Source organism: Carlito syrichta, unplaced genomic scaffold, assembly GCF_000164805.1.
Source record: "Carlito syrichta isolate Samal-C Ts95f unplaced genomic scaffold, Tarsius_syrichta-2.0.1 Scaffold289316, whole genome shotgun sequence".
In the NCBI taxonomy this organism is placed as follows: Eukaryota; Metazoa; Chordata; class Mammalia; order Primates; family Tarsiidae; genus Carlito; species Carlito syrichta.
The window spans coordinates 438,874-450,918 of NW_007233412.1; the positions used below are offsets into that span (position 1 = coordinate 438,874).

General features: G+C 36.6%; 1 protein-coding gene across 1 annotated transcript in view; it reads left to right on the forward strand.

Moving 5' to 3' along the window:
• LOC103256375 (ephrin type-A receptor 3-like) overlaps window positions 1–12,045 on the forward strand; it is a gene marked incomplete at its 3' end in the record, with an annotated part of 221,838 nt that overhangs the window by 202,967 nt on the left and 6,826 nt on the right. The window contains exons 4-5 of the mRNA XM_008054257.2: window positions 7,724–7,879; window positions 8,597–8,997. Of these exons, the coding sequence (XP_008052448.2) occupies window positions 7,724–7,879; window positions 8,597–8,997 (557 nt within the window). The remainder of the gene's footprint in view (window positions 1–7,723; window positions 7,880–8,596; window positions 8,998–12,045) is intronic.

The window sequence follows — 12,045 nt, forward strand, 5'->3', positions numbered from 1 at the left end:
TTTTTGTTAAATAAATGTTGGAGTTTGCTCAATAAGACAGAAGCATACCCTCACTAACTCCACACTTAAATAGAAGAACTAAAGACTAGGCTAGCAAGAAAAGGCAAATAAAATCGCACTACAGACTAACAGAAAAGAAATGTTACTCTCTTTAAATTGTGTTTTCATGACTGTGTTCATTTGTCTTGCCATTAAAAAATGAAAAAATAATATCTTACATTTTAAAAATTGAAAACAATATTAATATTTGATTGATTTTATCAAGTTTTTTAAAACTTTTCTATTCATTCTCATAAACATTCCCAAACTTCTAAACATTCTACTATATGCAAAATGTACAAAAAAGGAAGAGTTCCATAAAATATAGTTTTATTATTTTATTGGTTAAGATGGAAGTATAATCATAGGAAATTATTTGTTTGATAGCCAGTTTATCTTTCAGTCATCTAACCATAAAATCAATGTGTCCACTGAATATGTTTCCTTTGATAGAGGAAAGTGCTACAAAATCTGTCATTTTTTTTTCTAGTATATTTCTTCTAAGCCAGGAAATAACTTTATTTCCTTGTCTTGTTGCCATAGGTGATTTTATAATTTCAATGGTTCATTTTAATCCTTAAAGCAGTGATGAACATGAAGATGTTTTATTCTTTTTTCCCTCTACTTAGAAATCCTACACATTTTGGTATACAAAAGGTTAACATTTTAGAATGTCTAGCCTGAAGAGTGTTTAAAAGAAAACTTGGTGAACATCTATCATCTTTTAAATGAGGAAATTGAAATCCTGAGAAGACAATTGGTTCAAGTTATTCACCTAAAAATATATATATTACAGTAACTACTAGGTGCTGGACAAGACACTAGATACAGGGCATGCAAAAGAATAGGAAAATTCCTGCCTCTGGATGAATTCTTGCAAATGGTGCCTCAGAGTTATTTATAGAAGAGGAAGTCCACTAATCCACCCACCTCATTAAAGTTTGAAGACATCTGATCAGTGAATCTGAGAAAACACCTATTTAGTAGGAAAGATTAGACCATGACCTGCATCTGGTCTTTCCTACTCCAGGACTTTTTCTTTAATATGCTGAAGACACCTTGAAATGTTGGAATAAAAAAAAGAAAATTCAAGAAATTTTTTTTGATGAAGATGACATTTAAATGCCATATAAAAAGTATCTTGCAGCTCAAATTCTCAAGTAAGATTATTTATAAAATAACTATGCCATGTGAATCTGGTCTCCTTTTTAAAAGTTAGGATTGGGATTTTTATTGCTTTACAACTGGACACAATAAATTGCTGTTGTAATTTGTCTGGAATGCTACAATAAAACTTGTAGTTTATAAACAATGGAAATGTATTTCTCACAATTCTGGAGACTGGGAAGTCCAAAATCATGGTTTCAGCAGATTCAATGTCTGGTGAAGACTTGTTTCTTGGTTCATAGATGACACCAGCTGGCTGTGTCTTCACAAGGTAGAAGAGATAAGACAGCTGTCTGAGGCCTCTTTTAGAAGGGCACTAATCTCACTCAAGAAGACTCTGCCCCCTTGATCCAGTCACCTCCCAAAGGCCCCATCTTCTAATACCAACAAGTTGGTCATTAGTTTTCAACATACACATTTTGGGAAAACATTGACTATGACTTTCAGATCATAGCAAATGTTTTATTTAGGTCAGCAGTCCCCAATCATTTTGGCATCAGAGACCAACTTTGTGAAAGACAATTTTTCCATGGATGGGGAGGGACAAGAGGGAGAATCATCAAGCATTAGATTCTCACAAGGAGCACACAGCCTAGATTCCTCTCATGAACAGTTCACAATAGGGTTCACGTTCCTATAGTAATCTAATTCCACCACTAATCTGACAGAAGGTGGAGCTCTCCTCGTCTGCCATTCCTCCCCTGTTGTGTGACCCTGTTCCTAATAGGCCATGGGCTGGTACTAGTATGCGGCCTGAGGGTTGGGACCCTTGTTCTGGGTCATTTTAGGAGATTAATATTTGTTTGTTTGATGAAAGAGAATAAATTAATCCATATATTATATGAACAAGTCTGATTTCTAGTCAGTCTATGATGATACCCAGTAGAGCATGAGAAAGTGTTACCTTCTATTTTTAATGGTTATTACTTTAGTCTTGTGGATCATTTTACTTTGATTTATCAATATAAAATTAAAGATCAGAGTTCCTGCTACAATTAACTAGTTTAAAAAATCCCCTACAACAAAGGTAGGAAAACATCTCTGGGACCACATAAAAGGTGGCAATTTCCTCCACTTAAAAGATTTCAAACTGTTCAATCATTCTTTGGTTTTACTATCTTGGGGTTAAAAATCTATGTGTAATTTTGCCCAGTGTTTGACTGACAAGAACATTTACTACTAGGTTACTGAGGAAAGATGTAAATCAAAACTGTCATTTTTGGTGGCAGGTTTTTGATATGTGTGCATCCACTTTAGTTAAGTATTGATTTAATAACTGGTCTACACCATGAAAGACCTTGATTATATACCTAGGACTTTTTATTTCTTCTTATCACTGGATAAATCTAAATTATTATTCATTTTTCTACTCTTTCTGTCTTTTCTCTGATTTCTTTAATAAGTTGACCAGGACTTCTTATAAATAATGAAAGGAAAGAAAATGAATTAGCCGGGCTCGGTGGCTCAGCCTGTAATCACATGCTTTGGGAGGTTGAGGTGAGTGGATTGCCTGAGTCCGTGGGTTTGAGACCCGCCTGGGCAACTTGGCGAGAGCTCATCTCTCCAATAAATCAAAACAATTAGTCGGGTGTGGTAGCGTGCGCCTATAGTTCCAGCTACTTGGAAGGCTGAGGCGGAAGGATTGCCGGAGCCCAGCAGGTCAAGGCTGCAGTGGCCGGGAGTGGCCACTGCACTCCAGTCTGGGCAACAGAATGAGACTTCAACTCAAAAAAAAAAAAAAAAAAAAGAAAATGAATTAACATGTCAACTTTCTATTCTTTACCTGGATTTTTTTCTTTTATATGTGGAACCTCCTTCAACCTATAAATAATACTTAAATGAGAGAAATATACAGATTGCCATATCACTAGTCTTACATTCAAAGAAGGGAAGGAGATATTTTCATAACAAAAGTAGTGCCTTTGCTACTATAAACAAAGATAATGTAACATAAGTATGTATGCCTTTAAGTGGTAAAGTTTCAAATGCTTCCATGAAGATATTTTGAAGGATGGAGAAGTCATAATAGATAAGTAGTACTTAATCATAAGTTGATGTATTGCAAGGGAGGGAGATTATTTATTGGTAAGACAAATGTAAAAGTGAGTGTGCTATATCTTTTAAAATCCCCTTATGCCTTTTTTTTTTTTTTTTTTTGAGTTGGAGTCTCACTCTGTCGCCCAGACTGGAGGGCAGTGGCTGCTCCCAGCCACCGCAGCCTCCGCCTGCTGGGCTCCGGTGATCCTTCCGCCTCAGCCTTCCAAGTAGCCAGAATTACAGGCGTGCGCTACCACGCCTGGCTGATTTTTTGATTTATTGTAGAGAGGTCTCGCTGCCCAGGCGGGTCTTGAACCCGCGGGCTCAGGCAATCCACTCATCTCAGCCTCCCAAAGGCGCGGGATTACAGGCTGAGCCACCGAGCCCGGCTCCCTTATGCTTTTATAGAGCTTGTTTCCCTTCAAAAAAATGGTCATTGTATTTACTAGTAAATATATATTCTTCTGTTATATTCTCAAATCTGTTGAACAGTTTTTGAAGAGAATTGAGTCCTATTTGAAATAGGAAAGCAAAAATGTGCTTGTGTGGTTCCCAATAGAGTGTGTCACCCTATTCTTGAAGTTGAAGAAACCTCTCTGTTCTTTCAACTAAAAACATACTTGCCCTCTGTCCATATCAATGTTGGACATCAAATGAATAGAAAATCCTAGAGGAAGACATGCATATAGTACCATAACCTTTCTGAAATATGTTCTTACTAGGAATAGATGACAAAAAGACTTGCATTTTTTTAATTAAATAAATTTTAGACGACTCTTCTTCAAAGTGAAATCCACAGCTTAGAACTGGCCGGAAAAAAATTACGTTTTTAAAAGAGTAATTTGCATTCAATGATTGATTTAAATAAGATTAAAAGCAGAGAAATATCTTCCCTGTTTAAACTATACTTTTGAATTTTTTTTGTTGTTATCTTGAGCATGCTATTCTTTCTATTTGTGCTTCAATTGTCCCATTTGTAAAGTAAGCAGACCAATACTTACCCTGATAATTTCAATAGAACTTTCATAAGGTTCCACTGAGATGGAACACATGAAATTCTTTCAGAAAAAGTAAAGACATCTACAAAAATTAAAATGTCACTATAAAATGTAGCCTTGTACTCTACATATAGTTGATATCTGACGAATATCTATAAATTTAAAGTTAAGGCATATAAGCTAGCTAACAGGTGTTAGAAGGTGCAGTGTCTGTCCCTGAATGTGTGTCACTTAACTTTCTGAACTTCGGTGTTCTCAGATGTAAAACACATACACACTGATCAATGTAATTTCTAAAGCTCTTTTAGCTCCATTAGGTTGTAATTCTATGTAATTAGTACATCTCAACTGAATTCTCTATTTCATTTTTACATCACTTAGGAATGCTTACTGTAGCTGCAAGTTAAAGAAACCTTGACCACAGTAACATAAACATATAGGGTGTCATCTTTCTGACCTTAGAAGAAATGATGAAATGAGTGCTTACTGGGCCATGAAGTACAAAGTACACATCCCTCTGACTTTCTTGTTTTTTAAAAACTCATTGCTACATGTAAGCTCCTGCTGTTTCAGCTATAACCTCCATAATCAAGGATGGAATCATGTAGATGGCATGCCTTCAGTTGCATTTGGACCATCTTTTTAGAAAACTAAGAGGTAACTCAAAGACTTTCATTAGATTCTGTTTATATTTCCTTTGCCACCTTTTGGCCATAGCTTTGACCATTTAACTCTAGCTGCACTCAAGTTGAGAAAGGAAATATTTGGCTGAGTTCAATTCTGAGCAAAATCAGGACTCTATTGGCAAGCAAGAAGCAGAGTTTGGATACATAACCAACAGCACTTATCCGGTTTCTCTACATAATAGTTTGTCTCTTCGTGCTGATCTATTTTTGTACTGAATTATGCTTCTTACTGGCCATCTCATACTATCTTTTTATGATCTTTCTCAAATGGCCCTTCTTCTGTGGAGTCCCTTCTAACTACCCAACCAGAATGGAGTGACTGTTCCATATGGTCTCCATTAAATGTCTGCTGCCCACTTCCGAATGCAAGGGCCCTTTGATGTGGACAGAACTAGGGACATTTTTGCTTTCATGCCTGCCAAAGAGCCTGAACAAGAGTAGATGCCTGACAAACAAATATTTATTAACCTATATGTATGTGTTCCTCCTATCTTTTGTTATCATCTCTGTGGTTATTATTTATCATAATTGGATAAAGTCTAGAGACGAGTTTGAATCAAATTCTTAACTTTTAGGTGTATTAACTATGGCCACCTTCAAGATATTATCAGTAATCCTGATAAACTGTGCTGTAGCTAAGAAGTGTTTATGTGACTGTCTTGTCTTTAAGTATCACATAGTATAGCCATGCATAATATTAACAAAACATTATTGAGTGTTTAGTGAATGCCTTTATGCCAAATGTTATAAAAACCATACAAGCCTCAAACAAACATACACAGATAAATTTATAAGCAAACAAAATAACACAGCACATCAGAGCACAGCAACTTACTCTTTTAAAGACTCGGCAATGTCCTCTTGCAAATTTAAAGGCACTCAACGATGAGCTAAATTGAAACCAGAAGTTAAGTGCATAGTTTTGTTTATGTACTTTATATAATTTTCCCCTGAGGCAATATGACATGAGATATGAGTGGAAGTTTCTAACCAGTGCTTAAGAACAATGCTGAAAAGTTTATAACTCTAGTCCCTGTTTGGTTAGGGCAGTGGAATTTGTTTGAGTGGCTCTCAGCATGACATCAAAAGTTGTTTAACATATTATAAAATGGTCCTAGGGCCACCATTCTTAGCAGGAAGGAGGAAACAGAAAGACTAGATATAATGATTGCTATCATTTTAAGTTACTCTAACAGTTTCTCTCTCGGCAGTGTATTTCCCCTTGTTTTATTTCAAGAAACTTTCAGGAAGAAGGATTTTACTAGGAATATAATGTGTTGCTTTTCAGAAATGTATGTATTGATTATCAATATTAAGATCTGTCCACACAAGTATTACTTGAATGCAGATAATCCTTTATTCACAATATGAAGTTGATTTTAGCAAATTCTAGAATTCTCTGGCTATGGGAGGGGGGGCTATATATAAGTTTTTTAAGCCATCAAATGTCAATGTAGCATTGAAATTGAGTTTTAGTAGTTTTAAAAATGATTGACTTCTAAAGGTGATTAGAGGAAATCTAAAATTTGAATCCAGACTTCCTTCTTTAAAGGAATATCAAGAGACTTCTTGTTAGAATGCTCCCAATGATTTCAGCCCTCGATGTCTCTTATAAATCAAAGATAGTACAGCATTTTGAATTTTCTGTCAGATAAAATGAAAATAATATAGTAGAAGCATATCTGCTTCAAATAAATGCTGAATACTAAATGGTAAGCTGAAGTGAATGTTCAATGACCAACTCATTAGACTTACAAAAAACATGTCAGGCAGAGATATGGCCAGAAAGAAAAAAACATAGCCTAGAGTTGTTGCTATTATTATTATTATTATTTTGAGTTGGAGTCTCACTCTGCCACCCAGGTTGGAGTGCAGTGACAGACTCACAATCACCGCAGCCTCAGCCTGCTAGGCTTAGGCAATCCTTCAGCCTCAGCCTTCCAAGTAGCTGGAACTACAGGCATGCACCACCAAACCCAGCTAATTTTTTTGATTTATTATAGAGATGAGGTCTCACCAAGTGGTCCAGGCTGGTCTTGAACCCCTAAGCTCAGGCAATCCTCTCGTCTCAGCCTCCCAAAGTGCTGGGATTACAAGCTTGAGTCACTGCACCCAGCCACCTAGAGTTATAAAAAAACTTTCATCCAGTAGCAATTTACAAGTATGTCAGTTTAAATAGAAACAATATATCCCTCTGTATTTCAGATAGAGACAAGGGGATATATTTAAAGCTTTATTTTAATAGACCATTGCCATAGAAGTGAAGAAATATCACTGTCAAGCCAGAAAAATATAATATAGCTCATGAAAATCATATATTGAGAAGTTTAAAATATTCAAGAAGCCATGAATTTGGTTGCTTACAACTTGTGGGGCAAAGTTGTACACACAGAGCAATTAGAAAACAAGTCAGTGTGTAATATATTGCGAAGTGCAGTGCAGATAGTATACACATTGCATCATGTTTAAAAGAGGGAATGACTACATGGTGACATGGTTTTGCTTTATTTTCTCCACAAATAGTCCAATGCCAAGTAAAGCTGTGAAAACACAAGCTGGAAATTTCATCATACTCTAGTGCCAAAATAGTCTAAATCGTGTGTGTTTTCTTTCACATTTGGTGCAAACTCAAACATATACGTAGAAAAACCACCCTAGGCCGTGTTATCTGCTTCTGTAAATTCTGGGAGGAAAAAGACGAGTTTTTGTTGGTAATAAATTCATGTTCTGACTGAATTCCGTTTTGTGTATTTTCAAAATGATTGCAGAACTTTAAGAGGGCTGTTTTGTTTGTAGCTTGTCGACCAGGTTTCTACAAGGCTCTGGATGGTAATACGAAGTGCGTTAAGTGCCCACCTCACAGCTCTACCCACGAAGATGGTTCAATGAACTGCAGGTGTGAGAATAATTACTTCCGAGCAGACAAAGACCCTCCATCCATGGCTTGTACCCGTGAGTAGTTTTGCTGCAACCCATGCCTCCATGTTTGGTTTGATTTTGTTTGTTTATTTTCTTCTTGGTCCTGTGCTGTTTTTGTTTTCCTTTGTTGTTGTTGTTTGTTTGTTTTTAAAGCATTTGGCCCATTTCCTCATGTTATCCATGTGCAAATTGAAAGCTTTCTCAGCTTCACTCTCCATGCTTGGCTCACCACAAATGCAACATTTATCACACAAAATGAATTCTATTCCAAAGCACTTCCTGCAACACAACCCCCCAGGAAAAAAGAACATTTTCCGTGTCTTGTTTTAGACCTTGCATTACATTTGACAGGATAGGGGAGGTTATAAGCAAGGGATTTATGTTTTTACATTTCTATTCCCTCTTGCTGTATGCTGGTCATAGGTCAGAGGGAAAAAGGACTAAGATTTATAAAACTAATACTAAAGTTTTCATAGATATTCACAAGGGCATTGAACCTAGTGGCAATTTTTTTTTTATTTGAATGTATCCTCACCCTTGAGTCAGAACGCCCCCATTCGTAGCTTGGGGAGGACAGTGCTTATGAACCCATGTGTCTATAATCTCAAGGAACCTCTAAGGATGAATTAAGAGAATATAATAAAGACAAGATGGTTATTTACTTCTTTCAGTTCCATTGTAAATTATCTATTTCCCTTGTAAGAGAAAACAGAAGTGAGGCTCATTTATCTTTGTTGAACTACTTTGCAGGACCTCCATCTGCACCGAGAAATGTTATCTCTAATATAAACGAGACCTCGGTTATTCTGGACTGGAGCTGGCCCCTGGACACAGGAGGCCGAAAAGATGTTACCTTCAACATCATATGTAAAAAATGTGGGTGGAATGTCAAACAGTGTGAGCCCTGCCGCCCAAATGTCCGCTTCCTCCCTCGGCAGTCTGGACTCACCAACACCACTGTGACAGTGACAGACCTCCTGGCCCATACTAACTACACCTTTGAGATTGATGCCATTAACGGGGTGTCAGAGCTGAGTTCTTCACCAAGACAGTTTGCTGCAGTCAGCATCACAACGAATCAGGCTGGTGAGTACATGTTAGATACTTCTTCCTCTTGCCATCTTGAATCCCGGGAATGGTTTGGTTGGAGCGTAGAAAAAGGGGCAAAAAAAAAAAAAAAAAGAGAGATTTGAAAGAGTAGCAAGATTTTATCTTCTATCACATGTCAATAGTTATAGTACATTAAATAATGCAATTTAATTCAAGTGAGAATGAGTCATAGTTAACTAGTTTACATCCTTTTTTTTCTTTTTCCTAATTTGGAATTCTTAAAAATTTGGGCCTCCAAGACAGCAGTTGAGGGTCTCCTTGGAACATTTTTATTTTAAAGAACTTAGACATTGAATCTTAACTTTGAAAAAGTTGTGGAGATTTAACGCTGGAAATATCTTTGCCTTAGTTAAAATCAGACTTTTTGGATACAATTGCTCAGCTATTTCATGCTCCTAAGAAGGTATATGTGCTATAATTCAGATCGTTGCGAATCTTTGGTTAGTTAATAATAAGAAAATAACAAATTTTATTTAATAGATATGGTTTTGTGTTCAAAACCAGAATGCAGAATTTAGGGAGAAGCATAGTAAAAAGAGTTCTTGGTGGAGAACACCTGAAATCGTTGATCTAAAATATTTCTTAATATGAATTGTTAGGTGATTTCACCAACTGTGTTTTCCACTGGCAATTTTTCCCAATTAAGAAAAAGAAATCGTGCACTTGGAGGCTGTAAGCAAAGACCTTTAATATGGAATGGAAAAACTAAACAAGCGAACATTGCATCTTTCTCTATCTTATATCCGCCACCTCTCTCCTTTTCTCTTTCTTTCTCAGTAGATCTTGCTTTTTTCAATCACCCTTTAAATCCTCCGTGAGGATTACTTAGGGATTTTACTTATGGAATTTTAATTTTGAATCTCTCAAGCATATAGATGGATTGTACTTTATATACAAATGAGGTCCTTTTGAGATATAAAAGTCATTTCTCAATACTGATAATTGTGATGAATGTGTAATAAAATTTTCTTTTATATACAATATTTCCTTGTAATAACTTGAACAAAGTGAAGTTAATAGATATTTGTTGTGCTGAACTGTTTCTACAAAAAGCCATAATTAGGTATTCAATTCAGAGATATTATTATTTATACACAAATACCAATTGCAGCCAAAAAGGGGGGAAAGAAAGAGACAGGATGCTGCCCTGAGGACGGATTCACTAGAACTACAGATTCTCCAATTCTCTCCCAGGTGGGCACACCTCTGAGCTGGAAGTCAGGATTGAGTGTGGACTTGGCTTCTAATCTGCATTTGGCTTAAATTATGGAAGTATCTCTAGTCCCTGGTGGGAATCACTCTTTGCTGTGAGGATACTAGAATGTGTATTAGATGCTGTAGGTAAAAGGAAAGCAGAGACAACTGCATTCTCTCATCAGCTGGAAGAAGTCTTCTGGCAGACAAATTGGTAGCCAAAAAGCGCCCCAGATTTTGTTTCTCTTACTTGACTTGCTCAGGAAGGTTAGTACGACTAGCAGAAACAGACAATATGTGACATCCAGGACAGCAACTATGCACCAGTATGACTCTGCTAGCTGTTAGTATTTTCAACTATTTCCCTACTGGTTAAAAGTAATCCTGTCAACTTCTGCACGTCAGCATAGAAATGTATTGCAACTGGTCAATTTCTTAAGTGCACTGAGTAGCCCCCTAAGCTCGTAGCTCAGATTCACCTTCATTTTCCCCATAATTCAGCAACCAAGAGGGTCAACCTGGCATAAGAGGGGTGAACCCTGGCATAGAGCTCTGCTCTAGGACCCCTCCCTCTCGAAGGGTCCCTGTCTTCACCCTGCCATGTTCAAGTATGCATCTTCTGATTCCAAATTTCTCTTTTGTTTCCACTTTTCTTCGGGTCTCATATACGGATGAAAATCTTTTACATTTCTCATGGTGATGCATAAACTTGATTTGTGGACAATATGTGAATTTTAAATGAAGTACATGGAACCATTATTTTAAGCTTGCTTACTGAATCTGTAATTTCTTTCACTTGACACTAGATCCCAGACCCACCAGCGTATGCTTTAGGTGTGCTTCAGTTAATGATATTTAAACTTTGTAACTAATAATATTTAAAAATATGTAACTTAAGTTTATTTAAGTGTCTTCTATGGAAAAATAATGAGTACTGTAATGCTCTTGATCTGTATTATATAATTATGGCTTCTCATATTCAGTGAACACAGGAATTTTCAGAAATTATAATGATGTGACAAATGGTTTTCTCAAGTCCTGTATTTCAAACTGATTTACTACCTTGTTTAAAATAGGTGCATCAATTTGTGTTATAATTATCTCTTAAGTCAAACAGAAACATATAAAAACAAGCAAGAGCTCCTTATTTTCTATCTTATCATTCCCCTCTGGCTCTCTGGCATTGCATTTATCAGGAGACTAATAGTTCTAAATATATACAGTGAATGAATCTAGGTAAAGTGACACCCAAGAGCAGGCCAGACGTTAAAAAATAAATGAGGTTGATGCTCTGGCCCTCCCAGTTACAAATCATGGCTGATGACAGAGGTTCAGCAAGGATCATCGAAGTTACTCTTCCTAGTCTCGCTCCCATTTTTAAAAAATTGCAAATGCGTTTATAATATGCACCACCGGGCATTTCCTATATTTATTTCAGGGTGTCTATGTTATTATTTGCAGTCCTGGGGAGATGGAGGTCTTTGTTCCCTCTTTAAATCCCCGGGGTATGATATATAAGTACGATAGAAGCAATGCCATTTCTGTAGGAAATGTTTCTTTGCTTTGCTTTATTTTTGTTCTTGTGAAGGTTAATGGACTGGTAGCCTTGAAAAATGAGCTCTCTACCACTGAAGGGATATGGCTGTGACAGATATGATGCCATGGTGCTTAAATTCCTGCTGGTCTCTCGTCTTTGGTGTGGATATAAAGGGGAAATGTGAATGTGTCCCTTTTAATTTAGTTGGTGAGATTGGGTTTGTTGATTCTTCTCTTGATTGCATTGTAAAAGCCTTGAGATGAGCACATGATAAGGCACCTTCTGAATTGTAGAGGATTACGTTATGAATTCGGATATTAGTTCTCAGCTCTCCCTACTTTCACAAAGTATGTCAGTG